This window comes from Tinamus guttatus, unplaced genomic scaffold (assembly GCF_059628265.1).
Source record: "Tinamus guttatus ecotype Peru unplaced genomic scaffold, ASM5962826v1 Tinamus_guttatus_pri_ptg000549l, whole genome shotgun sequence".
In the NCBI taxonomy this organism is placed as follows: Eukaryota; Metazoa; Chordata; class Aves; order Tinamiformes; family Tinamidae; genus Tinamus; species Tinamus guttatus.
Window position 1 is genome coordinate 229,025 of NW_028289083.1, and position 20,605 is coordinate 249,629.

Consider the following 20,605-nt stretch of genomic DNA (forward strand, 5'->3'; position numbering starts at 1 on the left):
CAGTTATGGATTGTTACTAGCTTGTTAATAGCAGAAGGATATAGGAAATTGTCAGTTTTATCAGTGATATTAGTAATTTTCCTTAAATGTGTGTCTGAATAATGCTAACAAATTAAGCTAGAAATTAGCTGCTTAGTAAAGTAATTCTGAAGTGTGTGCTTAGCCAGTAAAAATCCTCAATGTATATTCTCAGAACTGTGTAATAAGCTACTCCTCATTGCTTTTTTCAACATTTAAAGTGTGAAGAATAAAATCACACCAAATATGCACAGTTATATGTAGAAACTATGATGTTCAGGAAACAATGTTGTAATTACGGTTTTAAAAGTTAGCATGGTGCAAAAATATTAGTTTTCATTACACTGGGTATTAAAATTCATAACAATTTTTCATTCCTTTTAATTCAATTTAAAACATACATACAGAGTTCTAATATTGATGTTAATTTGTCTTGTCATGCAGGCTATCACTAGATCTTTTAATTTTTGCCTGTACGTTATCTAGATCCAAGTGTCCCAGGGCTGATCTTGAAAGATTCTGAATACCTTTAAGGTTCTTTTAATTGCATGGACTTCTTGCCATTCCTGCCAAGGTTCAGATGCAACACATGATTAATAATTGATTTGTCTTTTTCCTAACACCCTTACCACTTTATTCAGGCTTATTTGGAACACAGGCTTGAGGTGAGAATCTACCACTTTTAGCGGCATGTTGAGCAAGTCTACAGAACTGAATTAAAGTTTATAGTAACAGGAATGCCAGCATTAATGCATTGACTAAAAGTGAAGGAAAACTTTAAAAATGAGAAAGATTAAAAAAAAAAATCTGTTCTTGTCTGGAAAGAATTCCTGAACAGAGTGGATTAAAACAAAACAAAACAAAAAAAAACACTGCATTTTAAGATATAGCTAACTCCTTGTTTATATCATTCCGAAATATCAGTTGACTCCTATGTTAAAACAAAGGAGGAAGAAGAAACGGACAATATTGTTTCTGTTATTTGGATGTTTTCTTATCACACATGTGAATAATAATGTGATATTCTGTGTGAATAATCAAGAGAGCTTAGTGATTATAAAATACTACAGGAACAGGTGTTCTATGTCTCCATTCTCACATATATATATGTGTGTGTGTGTGTGTGTGTGTGTGTATTATTTTTCCTTCCTTTTAGAAGTAGAGTCACAGCCAAACTTGAAATTTAGCAGTCCTGAACTTTGTGATTTGTTTTTACAGCCAAGGCTGTAGTTGCTTAACAGCTGGTTTACTGCAGCAATTTTTTCTCGTAAGTCTCATCTCCCCTCTTTAGCAGGTTCCTTAAAATGTGTCTTAAAGAATATTGGTTGCCATCCTCAAGGAACCTCCTTAATAAGGTTCTACATCTATAGTTAAGTAGATGACATTATTTCAGTGAAGCAGCTTCATATTTTCAAAATTAAAGCATTGTATTTAGGGTACAACTCAATAGTTAGACTTCAGTCAAATGTATGTTTTAAATTTGAAACTACTCTGCCCCACAGGACAAGATGTTAATGCTTTTACTTTTTAAAAATATTTTTTTGTTTATTTACTTTGGTTAATGAAAAAGTAAAGGGCACATTTCTGCCCTGGCGAGTTGCAACGTAAATTATAAGTGATGACCATAGAAATGATCAGAAAGAAAACTGAGAAAATTCTTAAAGTAAAAAATTCCTTATTTTCAGGTTTTTCAGGTTAAAAAATATTAACTGGTGGTGGCTTGGCTGCCTTATTTAATGGAACAGTTAGCAATAACCTGGTTAAAAGAGGTGAGCTGGATAAGTGATGTGGTTTTGCATAACTTCCATTTATTGCTGCCATGGATTGCCACTTAGGAGAATTTTTTCTGTACCTTAGGACATCCACTATATCCTACTACTTAACAGATTTAGTTTTTGTGGGTGCTTTGGAAATTTGATGCAGTTTACTAACAGTGCTCTTTCATGATCACTCACATCTCAACCTTCCACCTTCTACATTTTAACCAATTTCATTCTATTAACCAGGTTTGCATCTAGAATAGCTGCTGTCTCCATTCCCACCCACCAGCTGCCTTGTTTCCTTTTCTGTGTAGGTGGTAGCTATCACTATATGACTTCTTCACGACCATTGCTGTCTGACATGTGTTCCTTTTGTTATGTCCAGACTGCGTAAAGACTTGATAGCTTGACAGAAAGGAGATTTGAGCGAGGTCTGGAATAGTGCTGCTCCTCCCTGCAGAGCAATCAATTGTTCTTCCTCCCACGATGCCATTATATTTCTCTGAGCTGGCAAGCTCTCTTCAGCCTAGATGTATCTGTGTTTGTTCATATGTTGAGATCTGTGCTTCCGAAGGTTTGGAGTCAGGTCGCCTTCTACTGTTCACGTACTTGTTCCTTAGAGTTTTCCACAGTAGCAGATTATTGTGAGAGTTAGATTTGGGGTTATCTCCAGCTGACTTTGGCCGTGCACTTTGAGGGATAGCTCCAATTACTGTGTAGCTGGGAAGCGTAATTGGGAGTAGATCACTTTCAGTAAATAAGTCCTGATGAGCTGTATTAAGACTCCTGATAGCTAAGAGTTCCCCGATGGTCTCTTTCTCCTCCAGGGGCCTCCTAGTTAATACCTGGAGAACTGAAGCCATAAACCCACTGATCTTGAGTGTTTTGAGTATCAGTATTGCTGTGGATATTTCAACAGACATGAGAGAAATACTCAAGTATCAGTGTCAGCAGAGCTATATTATCTTGCTGTCATGCAGAATATCGTGTTTCTTCAAATCCATTACCCACAATTAAAACTTAAGTTCCATGTGCTAAGGAGCAAGCCAGAACAGTGAAGCAAGTTTTTGGATAAATATCAGTAGTCTGAACACGTTTGCATCAGTATGTTAAACATTTCTGTTTAATAATTACAGTTATTAGTGGTCAGACTGCAGCTTTGGGAGCTGCTGAGCCAAGTAAAATGGCCGTGCCAATACCAAGATGTTTGGATAAACTTCATGTGCTAGAAACTAAGCCCATATACTACATTTATCTTCACAAATTGGAAGACCAGTTGGCAAAGAATACATGAAACTAAATCGCTAACGAATTGCCATCTTTTGAGGGAGCGTTTTAAAAGTTTCGTCTACAGAATCGTTTAAAAATCATTAATTCTCAAGTCTCAGGCTTACACTTTTCTGTAGTTTCTGGAGTTACTTCTTAAAATGAGCTGCGTGGTATAGAGCCTAGGACCTGCTTTGAGGTCCAAGGATATTACTGCGCAGAAAAAGTCGCCTTGAATTATTTTTAGGGTCATGCTTCTTTATAGGGAAGAGAGTGCAGAAATATTGAGGTGAAACAGCAGAATTTGCTGGTCATGTAATATGGTCTGGAGTTAAATCCAAGGAAACATAAGGAAATTCTTGCCAATATCTGTATAAGGGTGCATATGCACACACACACACACACAAATATGTACATAGGTGTGTGCATATCTAAACATATATGCACATGTGACATTCTCTTCTGAAGTCTGAATAATTTTGCTTTATGATTTTGGAGCACAGAAATCAAATGTTCACCCCATTGAAAGCTTCTTGAACATTTTATTCCTTCTGAAACTGTGCAATCAGCACAGCAGGAAGGGGCAGCCATTTCAAAGCAATACGTCTTCTGTTAGTCTGTTGAAATGTTTCAGGATAACTTAGGGTAGCTGGGAAAGGCCATGGTTACAACGCATGTGCTTGCTTCTCTTGTCCCAGAGCACTTAGTATTTCACTTTTCACGTGCGTTTAGCACAACTTAGGCTATATGTCTAACCTGTCCTTGTGGGAATTGATCACTAACATCTTTCATTCAAAATGAGGCAGACTAATTGAAAAGTTGTTCAATTATTACTTCTTCTCTTTGGCTTTGGCTCACTTTTTCTCTTAGGGGTTAGTGAGTACTTTTGAGCAGCCTTGTTAGTAGATATACCTAATAGCCTCCTGTAATGTCTATCCTGCCAGAAGTTAAAACTGTTATCTTTTCCATCAGCTCAGCTTGGTGCCAGATAAGAGAAGGAGAGGGAAAAGTTGTGTAGTGTTAAAACTTATAGAAAATTTCTCATGTTTCTGATAATCATTTGCAGGTTGTTGAGCCAACTCTTCTATTGAAATGGTTTTGTTATACAAGTAGGTTTCATTCTGGCAATTTCCTTTTCTGTCTTCTCCTATAAAGATTTGAATTGAATTTTGAGAGAAAGCTTGAATTTTGAGGGAAATATTTTCTTTGTTTCTTTGTGAGAGTTTGAATTACAGGTAATTTCATCGTATAATATTCTAATTTGTTTATTTTGTCTGTGTCTTCGTATATTTATATGTTCTAGATTAAAATCTCACCAATATGTTATTTGTTGAGCACATGAAAGATGTACATGGAATTGTTTTTGTTTATCTTAAAACAGCAGCAAACTGAGCTGGCATTTCTTAGTTGGTAGTCTTTTCAAAGGTGCATCATTTCACTGGGTGATGGTTTGTCTGGAAATGCTTTCAGTTCAAAAAGATTCATTTAAGGCTGAAAAATCCTATTTCATGAGTGGTATTAAAAATCATGGAAAATCTGAATGAGTTTTTTTTGTGAGAAGAAGAGAAGAAGCTCTTATTTAATCTAACCTCTAGAAGTTTATATATAATAGGCTCTAATAAATTGAAGGCAATACATTATAATCCAGAATTTGGTTTGTGGAATTTTCCTGGTTTATATTCCGTTATTTTCAGTGTATTTTGTTTTGGATTTAAAGGTTTGTTCTTGTAAAGGCATAAAACTTTTGGTGTGTATCAGGTGCACTGGCTGATAGTAAATCTTAAAAATGATCATATGAAGTAAACAAAAAAAACAGGGTTCTAATTCAATTTTATAAGATTGCATTATTTTCTCAGAACTTGCATGCATATGTATATCCATTGTATAGCTTTTTTAATTAACACATTTTTGTTAGAGAAAGTACAAATCTATTTCTATTAAATCCTGAACAGTAAATGTTAATCACTGATAAAGTGAATTAATTAGTAGATTAATTAGTAAACTGGATGAAGATGACAACACTGAAACTTAATATTTTCAAAATTGGACTTGCTTACTGAAAGTTATTTAGGGTTCATTATGTATGAGCTTTTAGTTTGAAGCTATTAAAAAAAAAAAAAAAACAATCTTGTGAAAATGTGAAGGCACACAGAGAATTAACTTTCAATGATGTCATTGCCGGTATGTTAAGTACTTTGTTTGGCAATGACTGTTGAGACTATAGCTAAATTCTGTGTCTAGCTCCAGTAGAAGCAAACTGAAAAGGATTTTGGAAGACAGTAAAAATTTCAAATTTCTTGAAACTTTCCTTAATAGAGACTAAAGGAGCTATTGTTTATTGAGGAGGTTGAGAGACTTGACAATGGCAAAGTAATACTGATACAGAGATAAAATGACTGATGATTGAAATTTCTTTACATTGCTAGATAAAGACATAACCAGGTGCAATGGCCAGATGCTAAAGTAAGCAAGGTTTCAAAAGGAAAGAAAAAGTATATATTGCCAACAGTGAGAATACGCCACTACAGAAGTGACTGTTGAGGAAGAAATGCAGCAAGTTCTTTATTATTTGGTGCTTCCACATCAAAATGTGCTTAAAAGAGAAATTTCCACTACAAATTAGTGAGCTTAAAAAACACCAGTTAATAAACATGAGATGGGAAGGGGGTGGGCATATGGACTTTCTGATAGTGAAATCTCTGATCAACTTATATATGTAATGTCTACAGTTATTGCAGGTAAATGTTTTAGGCTCGAGCTGTGAAGGTCTGTTGAAGTTGTTAATCAACCCTTTGAGGCTGTGAAGAAGATCTATAGAGAAGAAAGCCATACATGGGTCTTGTGAGAGTGGCAGAACTGTTTATATATCAGCAGTATAGCTATATAAAACTTATCGTGGGAAATGGATCTGTTTCCATTCAAGTGCATTACTTACAAAATACGCATTAGCCCTTCAAAATCGATCTGCCTTCACATTGGTGCCAATCAACTTATTATCCATTTTCCCCTTTTTCTGCTTGCAAAACATTTGTCAACAGATTGTTTTCCAGTAATTTTTCCTTTGTGGAGAAAACATACTTTCTCAACCTAAGTATATTGCTCAAGTATATGGTAATAAAGTTTTACATTTAAATGCATTTCTCTTAAGAGGGATTAGTTTGGACTTGGCAATCTTTCTTCACCTTCTGGAAATCTTTCCAGACTTGTGAAATGTTCGGTGCTAAGACACAAAATGTATGACCAATGTTCTGCAGTTTAGTTCATTATTAGTAGTGGAAACTTCTGGTCGGTTAATCTCTGCAATTAAGATGTACATTCATTGGTGTCTGCATGATTTAGAGTCCACTGGCAAGCATTTCAGTCTCCTGTGGTTGAACTTTTGGTGAGATAAGATGCAGATCTTCTTTTGTCATCATAAACTTACTGGACCATATACATTCTTCCCCTCAAAATAAATAATTTACTTATACTCATTTGTAGCTTCCTTCTGTTGTGTGATTCACAGCAAATTAAATGGACAGTTAGCAGAATACAAGGTACTTGAAGAATTTCGGTAGAAACTAATAATAAAAAAGGTGTCTTCCCTTTATGTAGTATGCACTCAAGTTTTTTTTTGTCAGTGTGTTTGTTGTAAACCTAGTAAATAATTTAAATGGTGGTATCTTGAGTTAGAATTCAGCACTAAAACTCGTTTAGGGAGTTTTTTTTCAATTATACAGTTATTTTTACATCAAACTATAGTAATTCTGATAATGGATATTATCCCTTGTTTGTGAATTGATATTTCAGCCCATCATATATTTCTCTCAAGTAAAAAGTGCTTTTTCCTTTGGAATTCTTATTGGTAGTATTTTAATGATACTGGACAAGTATAGTGCTAATGAAGATGTACTCTTCTAGCTTTTTTGCAGACCATTAAATCAAAAATGTCATTTAAATACGGTGCAAAATATATGTTTCCAGTTATTTCATGCAAACAGACTACCTCGGAGTATTGGTAAAGCCCATGGCTAGTATCCTGGGACCACTTTTCTGTAGAAACTTTTTCAAGTGAAAATGGACAAAAGATGTCAAGTGTATTTTACATCCCACCCATTTATTTACATAAGGGTTAGTCATAGCTATCGCAGCCATAATAATGACTCTTAACTCTAGAATGGCTAATTTATTTTAACAGAAAACCTATATTTAGAAGTCTCTAGATAACATTACCAGTCTCCTGAAATATTGTACATGAAAAATAACATCATTGTTAGTATCACGCATTCTGATATTTTGCAGAACTATGCATGCAGGTATCAAGTAGATTATCCACATAAAAGTGTTATAGATTTTTATCTTGTTCTGAAGACTAGCACCCTTGTAACAGAATTATTGAAAAAAACTGTGAAAACATTACTCATCTGCTTTGGTGGAAAGTTCCTGGCTTAATTTTAAGAGCTTCATTGTTGGGTTAAAATCAAATGGATGGATTTTGAAACAGCCGAAGATGATAATGTCTTAGACCATGCCAGGCAGGTTTGCAAGCTATTTAACCACATGTATTTGTTCAAAATGCAAGTAAGTGGAGTATTTTTAAGTGTGCAGATATTAACAAATTGTTTATTTGTTTTCTAGTTTTTGAGCCTTTAGTCTGAATTTATTTGATGTTTCAAGCTCTTCAATATTTTTTGAAGTGGAGACTGAGGTATTCATAGAATCCACCAATTCTAAAAGTTTGAGGGCTTGTGGATATACAAAATATTGCAAGGTTCCTAAAAATAGTGGAGATGATGGCTTTTCTAGATGTAGCAGTTATGCCTGATTTGTTTGGTAATGCATGGGGTTATTTGAAATGTAATGTAAAAGAATTCTGTGCATAACTGAATTTAACCGAACACAAAGTCAATTACTGACTTTTGGATAATGTTCTGTAAGAGCGTTATTGCTTGTAATGAGTTTTTCTGAATTGACAGTTAAGTTAAATAAGGTACTTTCAAACTTTTGGTGATAGTATTATTTAGGATCAAATAAATGCTTCTGGCTTGTGCTGACTTTATCAAGTTCAAACCAGGAACAAAGTTAGAGGTATGTGGGGTAACAAAATACTGCTTCAAGGAAACCAGTTATTTCCTTCAATACTTATAGAATTAAATAAGCATAGAAATAAGGAACATACAGCCTGGTTCCTGAACACAAGATAAAATAAATCTTTGAATAAAATGGTTTTTGTTTCTATGTCTTTTAGAGAAATTTTAGGTCTCTGTCTCTGTTCTTTACTTGTGTTAAAAAGAATGCTTTCTTCTACAGCCAAAGTGATTGAATTAGTATCAGAGATTCTCAATGTATTATAGTGCATTGCCTAAATATCTACATTGAAATACTCTGTATATTATGTAAACACTTTTTCTCAGGTAGTTTCATGACGTAAATGTAAAGCAGAATTGACATTTTTGAAAATAAAATGACAACAGTATTTGTATATCCATTTCATCTATCTTCACTTACTGGATGTTTTATTTTTATTTTAGCCATAGAAATTCAACTGTTTCCAGTAATGAGGCTAAGGAAGTTCATGTTTCAATTACGTTTTTTTTTTTTTTTTTTTTTTTTTTTTTTTAACCCCCTTCTCCCCCCCACCCCCCACTCTGAAATAGCTTATGTGCTTATCCTTTGCCATACAAACATAGTGTTTGGCAGGAAGATAGAGCTTTGTGATTGTGCTTGGGGTATGATTCTATTCCTCTTGTAAAAACTTACTCTGATGGTCAAAATTAGGAGTCTTTGGAGGGTCCTCTCTAGATACTTGTTTGTAATATAGGAATTCCTTCCTCGTGAAATTACCAGTATTTTCCCTGTACCTAGTCCTTTGCACTATACTGCTATAATAATTTCCCTTTGGTCTTGGTACATTTGAAAGTGTGAAGTCCAGTCCAAGTATGTGAAGATGATTTTCCTAGGTGAAGTTATCTATTTATAGATATATACAGTGCAGAGCTGATTAAGAAAGCACAGCAAATGAGCAGGCCTGGTTAAGAGGAGTTTGAATAATGACTGTGCTGGCCCTTGCTGAAAGCTGGATGTTTATAAAAGGGTTAGTAAGGCTATTTTTGTCTTTATAAACTATGTATGTTTATGTTAATATTTTTCTAAAGTTTTTCTTGATTAAAATGTTAGCTTCTGCAATAAGAAATGCAGTCACTTGTTAAAGGTTGCATTTGAGAGCTTTTTCAACTGACATGTTTACTACATAATTTCTTTTTTAAAGGGGATTTACTCAGTTGCAGACAGATTATCTAGTTTTTCTTAAAACTAGACTAAAAAATTAAAACAAAGTTAAGAAACTTGCCGCAATGCAGGAAAAAATGAGGTACGTTACCTGTACAGGGAAGTCAAAATATTGGCACTGTGGACTGAGTAGTTTGTCTTTCGAGCCTAGTTTGTGTGAAAGGGTTTTAATTAAAAAAAAAAAAAAAAAAAAAAAATATTTTCAAATGTCTCACAGCAGTAATAACAAGCTCTGGTTTATTGCGTGGTTTATGCGAGGTGCTTTGTACATTACAGTTCATGTAAATACTAACTTCTACTGAGGATTTGGTTTGCAGTTAAGCACTATGGGTTTTTGATTTTTGTTTTCAGTTTAAGTTTTTGACCTTCCTCTTGTATGTTGATTCCACGAGTCGATCAGTTTGTTCTTCTGAAATGATAAACTTAGAACTGCATGTTATTTACCACTTCCAAGCCTGTGAAATGGGGGAAGCTCACTCTGTTTAGCAGCGTAAGACAGAACACACGTGGGCAAAACTGGGGAATCCACTAACTGATGGTGAATCATAAATTAAGTTTGCAGTGTAACTCTGAAAGTCACTAAATTTGAAAACTCTGTATTTCTGACAGTGGTAAAATAATTTAAAATTAAATTGATGTCATAAATTGTCCATTTTTTTTTTCAGTATGTATAATGTGCTCATTATAGTTGCAGTATGGATAGAATTCATTTATGCAGTCTGCAAGTAGAGAGGTTGGTATTGTGACAGTTTCTGTGTTGTGTTTGAAATTAGAGAGTTTGGTCCTTTACGCACTATAGGCACAATTCATTCTCTCACCTTTTCAGCTGAAACAAAGTATTTTTTGACTCCTTCTTGTTGCTTCACCATTAGTAGTTAACTAGCATTTTAAAATGAAACTTTCAGATAAGAGTCTTTTTGTATATGCTAAAAACCTTATTGACTTACTGCAATAGCATCCAGTAAGTCTCATGTGAAAGTTGCCTGAGATGCCTTGTATCTAAAATTTATATGTGTGCATACATATACATGCACATGCATCTGGTATCATGTATAAATGCAATGACTTCATTAAGAATCTGAAGCTGTTCATGAACCAGCAGCTGAGGGGACACTAAAGTAAACTTTTTTTTATGTGTCTGTTTGGAACTATAACTGTTTTCTTAAAGTTACGGGTTTCAACTTAGGAGTTCACCAATAGCTATTAGGAGTATTTACTAAATTTATACTTCTGATACTGACTTCTCTAGATATTCTATACATTCTTTCAAAGAAAATGGTCCAACTTTTCAAAGGGAAGAAGTGAATGTCAACTTTAGAACTTCACTTCTGGGCTTCCTGAAATCTTCAGGGGCTTGTAGATCTGAGCTACTGCTCTTAGACAGGTGCAAGGGGTGTTTTTGGCATCTTATGCAATTCTAAAAGCTGTATTCTCCTTCCGCAGAAGTGTAGGTATAAGGATGATGAGGTTGTTGAATGGGAAAAATTCCTCTTGGGACCACCCAAGCTGAGAGTTTGAGATATTTGCTCATTATTAGCAAAGGCTGTTTTGCTCTAAGGAAAAAGCAGATTTGGATTTTAAATGTAAGAAAAATTAGAAATTGAATTTTCTGAAATGGCTTAGTTCTGAAGAGCTTCCCTTGCTCTATTTTGTCATACCACAGAAGAAACTAAACATATAGAGCACCCTGCATTTTCTCTTCACTGACAAAAGACTTTAGAAATATGAATTTTGCTGTTTCCCCAAGATAAAGGGAAGATATAGCCAAGTATTTGAAGAACTTACTGAGTCCTTGAGTTTTTGCTGGAAAACCCTTGAGTTCAGAATTTTATTAACACTCAGTACTGCATAGATTGAAATTTCAAGGCTTAAGTCAAGCAGAAGATGAGTGCTACAAAGTGGCATGTTTAAAACTCAGATATATTCAATGTTTTATCAATATGGGCTCTGAAATGAATCTCACTTCTCTGGTCTCTTCTATTTAAAAAGAAAAAAAAGTTATTAAAATATTTTCTAAATTATTTTTCCTCTGCATTTACTGTTTTAAAATGCACATATTTCTGACTCCACCAAAACATCAAAAAGCATTTTCACCCAAACCTCAAGAACTTTGTTGGTTAGAGACCAGTTCCTTTAGAAGTTATCTCTAAAGTAGTACAGTTTAATGATACTTTGCTCACTAATCTCTACACCTTATACTATATATAGACAAAATGAAGAAAGGCATGTAGGTTCTTCTTTAGCAGTAGCAATATTACAATGTGAGTAGAGTATAGGGTGGTGTGAAAAGATGAGTATCTTGGGATTATCCAGAGAAAAAAGGAACTGTATTGTGGATCTTGAAATCTGAGATGAAGGACAGAATCTCTTCTCTGCAAGATACAGTGTCTTTCTTTCTGAGTTTTTTTTTGAAAAAAGGTATATTATAAATTTTGGTGTTTATTGTGGAAAATATGATCAATATCAAAGTTTGTACTAGCTTACACTTTGCATTGTTTAGAATAATTTAGCTGTGCTGCTTTATTTTTTTTTTTTCTTATTGATAATGTGCTGTTATGGAGCTGCAGAAAAGTGGCTGAATGAGATCTAAGGTGGCAACAGAAACTGTTAAGCCTAATTGTTGTGATACTGTCAGCAAAGGTGTTGCATAAGAGATTTTACTTGCTTGACAGGTTTAATTCCAGTTGATTTTCATGGGTTTAGTGGAGAGTGCTGTTGAATGTTAGTTCCAATCAAAGTTATTTATTGGGGTTAAGGAGATAATTTGAGATCTAAATAAGTTTCAACTCTTTTATAGCCATGACTAATCAGCTTTTTAGAAAGCATCCTGTTTTCCCATTTATTTACCCATCCTGCTTTTGCTGTATCATGCAAGACTGCTCTCGAGTCATTTCAGTTCACACTTGTGACAGTAATGTGTAGTGTGGAGATGTTCTTTGTCCAAAGTGTTCCGCTTTGATCTTTACCAAACGTACCCCTCAGGAAGACTGATTACATCCCACCCTTATCTTTACTGAAGCAGGAGATTAGATTTCTATTCAATTGCCCTTTTGAAAACTGGATGGAAAAGGTGCCTAGTGTTTTTTGTTGTTGTTGTTGCTTTTTTTTTTGGGGGGGGGGGTGTTATTATTTAGCTTTTTTTTTTTTTTTTTTTTTCTACGTGTCTTCTACCTTTTGGCATATAATTTGAATTTTAATATGTTATACTGCCTTCCAGGATAGAAATTACATTCAGAGCAAATTTCTAGTATCCTCATGTGTTACTAGGCAAGTAAACATAATATATTTTAACATAGTGTTAATTTAACATAGTAAAACATATTGTGTTTTTGTAGCTGGTCTTTGTTGTGTAAGAAAACCTGGATTGCAAATAACTATTTTGGGTATCTGTGTACTTATGAAAACAAATAAATCAGAAACAAGAGAACAAATGTACGTAAAGAGAAAGAGTAGTTAGGAATTTTGAGGCTCTTGAGAACCTATGGTGAAGGTATAGAAAACAAAAGTGTCTTTTAAGTCTTTTAGGTTTCTGTTGTTATTTATTTATTTAAAATGTTTGGAGTCTTTGAAGCTAAAAACTGAATAGCTAAATATTTGTCTGAATTTTGAATTGTGCATTTTTTTCAGGAGCAATTCACAAAGAAGTAATAAACCTAGAATTCAGTCTTGGAATCCCTTTTATGATCTATTCTGAAATTTTCCCATTTATGTGACTGGGTGTTTTCTTATGCTTTATCTTTAGTTGATAGCTGAGTAAATGAAATCTGTCTACATTTTCTTCCTGACAGTTACTTTTCTTGTGTTGTAATTTGTCATTGCTTCTCTTTTCTCACATGATACACAAAAGTGTTCACTAAAATCTTTGACTACTTTGTTAAACTTTGAGAATGGTGAATTTTTAAGTTGGTCATTTTCATAAGCTAATCAGCAAATAGTTGTAACTTTATGGAGTTTTCAGGCTTTTAAAAAAAAATGCTAATGTAATTGGATTTTTTTGGTATAAAATTCCATGCACTTGGAAGGCAATATTTGAAATACATTATTCATGTGCAAACACAGAATAACTTTATATATTGGAAATGCTGCATTGCTTCAAATTTCGTATTGGCTGCTGCTCTGTACATTTGTTATTTCTCCAATTCTGCTTATGTTCCCAATGGGGACTCCACCTGTAACACAAAAGCATCTGCAGTGAAGAGCACTCCATGAAAGACGTCCCCTTGTTCCTCACTTGGAGCATCTACAACATCAATATTTTTGTGAACTGAAGAGATTCTTCAGTATCTTTTTCTGAAGAAATTCTTCAATATCTTCTTCAGAGTAGTGGCAGAAGACGTATACAGGAATTAATGACCACCTATTTTGTGTAAGCATGAAAAAATAGAGTTTTATAACTTTTTTTAGAGCTTTATAATTGCTTCAACTTATGTGCTGTATTTCAAAAAAAAAAAAAAGATTTTTGCTTGTTTTTACACATTTAGGGAGTATTTAAGTAATAGAGTGGCTGAAGAGATGTTATAAATTATGAAGTTGTTTCTACTCTGGTTACTCTTTTACTTGTGGTGGATATGTTTTTTCTTGTTTTGATTTAAATTGATTTGACTTCATTCAGATGCAGGAAGTGGGTAGTTTGTTTAGAAGCTTTTCTGCCAAATAACTATAGGAAGTTCCTCTGAATTTCTCCATGTGCTTGTGTGTACATGCATTTTCAGTACGTGGTATGTCACAATCTTCATTGTGGCCCAAGTGATACACAGAGGACACTATAACATCCTTATACTCAAAATGGGTGAACAGAATATGATATCGAAAGTCTTGTAGCAGAATGTGTGTGGAGTGCATCTTTAGAGAACTTCTCAGCTATTCCTTGTAAATATTCTACTTTAGGTATTTAGGCATTGTAATATATTACAAAGGTAGGCATTCTGACTAGCTGTGCAGCATTAAACTTGATCTGAACTTTTTAGCAGTAGTATATTCTGTTGCTTTTTATGTATTGTAAAGTTGATAAGAATTGCTTATATATTTATATTGTGTCAAATATTAGCAACATTCAGTATTGTGCAGGAGAGATTTGCAATGCGGTAGAAACGTACGAAGTGGAATTTGACAGGCCTGGTTTTTAATGATTCAATTCTTGACTTTTCAGAAGTACATACTAAAATATACGATTAGGATGGACACCGGCTTGCTGAATTAGGACTTGGAGAAATTTTTCATGCTTGAAGGATATGCAGTTCCATTATGATAATTTGTGTAACACAGCAGCCCTGCAAAATTGATTTTATTAGATATTTTGTCTTAAAGCATTAGAAAAAAAATAGAAGAGGAAAGCCATTTGTAAAACCAAAAGTGACCCGAGTAATTAATTTAGTTGTTTATTTAAATATAGATCATTTAAATTCTCAGGGGTCAGGAAGATAGCCACGTTACCTTTCCAAAAGAACATTCCCATCTTTTTCTAAGTTGCTTTGAATTGCTTTTGGCAAATATAAAAGCTACACAAAATCTGTTTTGCAGATGTGAAATCCACCATTAAAAAAGTTAAGCTTGCGTGAGTGGAGCCTTTTTTCAACCTAAGATTTCTTTGAAAATACAGTTATGAAAGAATCTAAAAATATTTATGTGGCTCTGCATATCCTTCAGTATAAAAATATTAGCTGTTAAGGAAGAATGACCATATACATTGAAGCAGTTATTTTCAAAAAAATCATTCCATATTTGTTGTTTTTACTAGTAAACAAATTGTTATTAAACACAACCTGTTTTCAAAAAAAAAAAGAACTAAGAAAATCGTTCAGGGAATATTATTACCCTTTGTTTTCAATGGAGCTCAGACATAACTTTGCTGTAGCAGAAGTGTTACATTTCTGCTAAATGCTGCTACATAACCTGATTATAAGAGTAATATATTTTTCTTTCACTCCACATTCATTTTAGACCTATGGAAATAGTTGTCTTAAGCTATTCAGGCCAGATTGCTTGAATTGTCACTTGCTTGAAGGCAATGGTAAAGATTTCTATTAAGTTTTAACACAAATGAGATTACATTGGGCCCAGGGTAGGTTAGGAGATTAAAATGACACTGCTGTAATGCAGTCTTTATTTGTTATGTCTGGGGAGGAGAAAGAGGCCTACATGGTCCAAAATAACAAATAAAAAAAAGATCATGCAAATCAAAGGATTGTGCTCTCTGAATTTACCATGATGCAACGTGGTGATGGAGGGTCCATTGTGTACAAAAACAGAGAAGCAGCTTTAGCTGGGAATTGTTTGGTGTAGTGCTGGTTTAAAGCCATATGCTGTGAAGGCAAATTATTTGAATTTCTGTGATTCTTTCCTTGTTTATTCCTTTGTTTCTGTTGATTGTAAAGGAAAGGGACTGGAAAAAGAGTCAGGTCAATGGTCATTGACAGTGCATGGAGAATAAAAGGATAACCACAAATGCAGAAGAAATTATTCTATGTCTCACTCAAACTATTTTATGATGGCTCTTATTTGAAAAAAAAAAAAAAAAAAAAAAAAAGGTATGTTTCTGAGGTTCTTCTGAGATCCCTTCTTAGATGGTCTGTGTCTAGTCCTCCGCAGGTTGGAAAGAAAATATAAAACATCCAGTTTGTAGGTGACTTAATGTTTTGGGCAGTGCTTATTCAATCAGATACCACAGGCAGGTTGATTTGTGCGGTAAATTAAAAATGGTCTATGGTGTTTTATTGCAAAAATATCTCAACATGTTGTCTATTGCAAATAAAATTGCAAAGCTATCAGTAAAAACACTTGGAAGGTTCAACTTGAAAAAGGAGTTTGAAGAGCTCAGTCTTAGCTCAAGGGTTAGGGCCTGTCTGGAAGTGATTAATCAGTTTGTATATAAGATGAATGATTTCTTATAATTGTTTTTTTATTCTTATAGAACTGTTTTATAGATCAAGTAGCGGTAGGGGGACAGTAAACATTAAGTATGGGAACTTAGCAATTCTGAGGGGGCAGTAAACACATTTTAACAATGTGGATTTTTAAACAGTGCATGTAATTCATTTGTGAGGCAGTGTTACCAACTGTCTACACCATAAGGAGTTATTCAATAAACTTAGATTTTTCTTCTTGTGCTACTGAGCTGCTGCTAAGTTTGATTCAGGGATCAAAAATTTTAGCCCTTGTTATGTAGTGTATGAAGTAGAACTAGATAGGCCATGAGTGTTCCCTTTTTTTATACTTGAAAGGCAAAAGCAATAAGAAGGTTTGAATTAAATTTATAGCATTAAAAAGTAATTGAGGTTTTGACAAGCCACAGAGCCCTGAAAAGAGGAGGACTGAGGACCCTAAAATGTGGAATCCAGAAAACTAATCCTACAAAAGAGGGTAGAGAGGTTAGGTTAGGCTGAAGAGAAGAATTAGATTGGTGAATGATGCTCAGAGATTACTTATGGAATTGCATCTTACATGCTTGTGGGACATCTCAGGAAGAAAGAGAAGAAAGTGTCAGATTTTAAAATTCTGAGTATATAACCATGGTTTCTGGAAAATCTGTTCATCTGAGAAGTAAGCCAAGTCCCTGGGAAAATTCAGCTGTGGCTCCTGCAGATGATGATAATCCCAAGAGGGAGTAGATAAACTGGAGATACTGGATATTCAGATGAGGTGCTGGAAGGATTCAATATTGACAGGGAAAGAGACAGGGAAAAAGACTCAATTTTTTGAGAAAATATCAGATTGGGAAAGGTGCCTCTTGAAAGATTCCCTTTTTTTCCTCATTCCTGTTAGCTGGCAGAATACTGTCTTATCCTAGAGCCAGGGTAGATTATGGGGTTATCAGAAAAAGAATGCACGTAACATATGCAAGGAAATTTTACTTTGGTTAAAGAAACAACTTTTCTGCTCCCCAAAACAAGAGGATACAAGGGATGGATCTCCAGGTGAAAGAACTCCATAATAAGGGATTAACAATGGGGAAAACTGAGGAGATACCCATTTATCTGGGGAACCATGAAAGTCCCTAAGTTTTAGCTTGTCCTTTCTACTCTTTCAAGAAATTGCAGTATCTTATGTAGTTATTTCATCAAAGAAATAATACATTCATCTCTGCAACACATAACAACATAGGTTTATTCCAGATGACTGGAAAATGTATCATAACTTAACATTTTATTAAAAATGAAAAAGGGCAGAAAACTTATCCTGTGGTTCAAAATAGAACAATGAGTTGGTGCCTTATAGTTACAAGATTTGGAGACCTTTTAAGAAGGGAAAAATGTTGACTTTATTATGGGCAACTGGAGGTTTATTCCATTTCACTGGGTTTTTCTTTATTCTCATTATGCATGCAATTATATCTACCTTCCATGAGTTATTTCTAGTTGATTTTTCTTGCTTGTTTTGTCCTGTGGTTGTATATGTCAGCTCTGTAGCCTCGGGTTTGCAGTTCTGATGGTAGCTGCTAATGTGCCTCAGTGCCTCAGTGTCGTGTCTTGTTCTTGGAAAGTGGCATCCTTAATCAAGTAGTATTTGCTCTGCTAGAGAATCAGTGAATTACGTGCTGGTCATAGACAGTGTCTGTAGAGTCTAAACAAATGAGGTTGTCCTGAGAACTTAGTGATTTCTTTCTTTCCAAATTAATGGTCTTCCTTCCTTTGCCAAATCCTGAAACTCCTCTCTGCATTGGATGCCAGAAGAGTTTTGAATTTTTATCTGGAGAGAAAGCAACATATTAAATGGACAGAAAACATTTGTATCTAAGACAGATAAAGCATCCACCTGTATTTCACTGTTTTAGTTCTCTAATTTGGATGTTTTTGTGTCTCTAAGAAACATTGAAGACCAAGGCAGATGCTCTTTTTTTTTTTTCCATTAAAAGGAAAGAGGATGTTATTCATTGTGCTGATAATGTGGGAAAAACTCTAGGAAATAATATTGCGTAAATGAGTCTTTACAAAGTATCCAAAGGACATTTCTAGGCCAGAAATTGGAGCCCTTAGGATTACTGAAACAGAACTACAATACTATTGCAATTAATTGTTTAAAAATGCCTCTAAAATTAAACAAAAATCTGAATAATAAGCTGACATCTTGCAGTACTGCAGTTTTAAAGTTGAATTATCAGTTATTGCCATATTAGAGCAATGGAGGCAATCTGTTTAGTAGGTGAATTTATATAAGTATTTATACCACAATCTTGAGGTCTTAATTCTTATAAAGCACTAAATACATATTCCTGATTTCTAGTGCCAGTGGATACTATGTAGTATCTTTGCATTTGGCCTTAGTTCCGTTGTAGGTTTATGTTTAGATGAGAGCTTGGGAAGACTTTTGTAGAAATTTTTTTACTTCACTTGCATATTAATACAAGTTTCCATATTGCATTCCATATTAAGTTATTAATTCCAAGTTTCTTACTTGGAAATAGTTTCATACTCTAGTTTTCTCACCGTCATGTTGTATCTTATATGCCACTTTGTAATTATTTTTATTTAAGCATAATTGTGTGCCGTTTATACTGAAAAATATTTGACTACATCATAAGAAGAGTTATTTCATGTACATCAACTGTGCATAAAACAAGTCTTTCTTTGAACCTCTTTCCAGAACTGTGAGAACATGGGATGTTAACAATGAAAAAAAGCACAAAAGCGTATTTAAACCTCGATCAGTTCAAGGTAAACGAGTGATTCCTACAACTTGCACATACAGCAGAGATGGTAAACTTATTGCAGCTGGCTGTCAGGACGGCTCCATTCAGATCTGGGATAGGAATATGAGTGTAAGTCAAGCATATGGTAACAGTACAGACTTTTAATATACAAAGTGCTGAATGTTGAAATGTTGAGCTGATAAAATTGGTTTGGGTATTTTTATTCTCTTTCATATTTTTATGTATATATATATATGTGATGCTTATGGAAAAAGCTGACATTTCTTTTTGTTTCCTAAGTAATTAAAAAGCTATATTTCCACGTTTATTTGAAATATTCAATACATTGGGCAGTAATTAGTAAAACTTCATACTGAAATCAGTTATTCATCTAGATAATATGCAGAGGACAAGAGTGTCCAATTGGGTAAGTATAATGCTGCACTTATACCAATTTCTATTTTATTACTCAAAATGTAAAATTTAACATTAAAATGTTAATGCCTTTCTGTGGAAAGGCAGTTTGGTCAGAAAGAATGAGAATTAGAACTATTTAGGTGGTTTTTTTTTTTTTTTTTTTTTTTTAACTGTGCAAAATGATGAAAATAGGCTATTTGTAATTTAATTGTCTTGTTCATGTTCAGCTTGAAATAATTTTTCCATTATTTAGGAATCTAAATAACTAGGGTACCTAAAATTCATATTACTGCTTTATCATTCAAACGTAGGAGCAATCAGACCTCTCTATTGCTTTGGGTAGTGAAGTTTACAAACCAGGCCAGTTCCAAAGGCTTAGCTGACAATACAAATACACTCATCAGGATTTTCCTGGCTTTCAAATTTAATGGTTGAATATCTCATCTATACCCTCTTATCCAGAGAAATGGTTCCCTAGTCTTGCGTCCCTTTGACTTCAATGGGATAAATGCTTATGGCAAGTATAGCAGGAGAAAATGTAATTAGGGTCAGTTTGTTTGGAAGCCAAAAATAAGAATATGGATGAATAAGCTAAAAAAAAAAAAAAATCCTTAGAATCACTGAAATCATAAATCTTTCAAAGCTTTGCAACTCCAGTAGAATAGGATGGGTCTGGGGAAATAATACTGAATTAATGTAATTTATATTAGTCTGTTCAACTTCATCTTTCAAAACATTTAATTTTAAAAGGCAAAACAGACAACTTAGGGAACTTTGCACAAAGATTGAATAAAACTTGATTGTTGAGGATGAGGAGAAATGTGCAGATGTAAAGGAAAAGAAAGAGGGCTGATCATATTCAAAGTACAGCCTGTGTTTTTGGGTTGTCGTCTATTTTTATTTCTGTTTTTATTTCCACTATAAACCCAGTAAAACTTCCTAATGGCATGAAGCTTGAGAATTCATCCTAAGTGTAAACTTGTTCTAACAGAATAATAAATTTTTCAGAGACTGGCTTTCATCACCTGTGTATGCTGTTTATTTTAACATACACAATATTGAAATATTAAGCTTTCTGGTGTAGCTTTAACAATAGTGCTCTTGGTAGTCTGCTTTTTCATGTGCTTTTCCTTTTGAACTTTTGTGTGTCTGTAAGATGACATATTGCAATGCTGATTGAGTGCAGTTTAAGGTGATTATGAATAATTTAAAGATATATCCTGTGCATCTTGTACAATTTCCAACTGGTGAC

The 20,605-nt window shown here is 34.0% G+C and overlaps 1 protein-coding gene across 1 annotated transcript in view; it reads left to right on the forward strand.

Moving 5' to 3' along the window:
* WDR70 (WD repeat domain 70) overlaps positions 1-20,605 on the forward strand; it is a 126,373-nt gene that overhangs the window by 48,010 nt on the left and 57,758 nt on the right. The window contains exon 10 of the mRNA XM_088534385.1: positions 18,891-19,065. Within this exon, the coding sequence (XP_088390511.1) occupies positions 18,891-19,065 (175 nt within the window). The remainder of the gene's footprint in view (positions 1-18,890; positions 19,066-20,605) is intronic.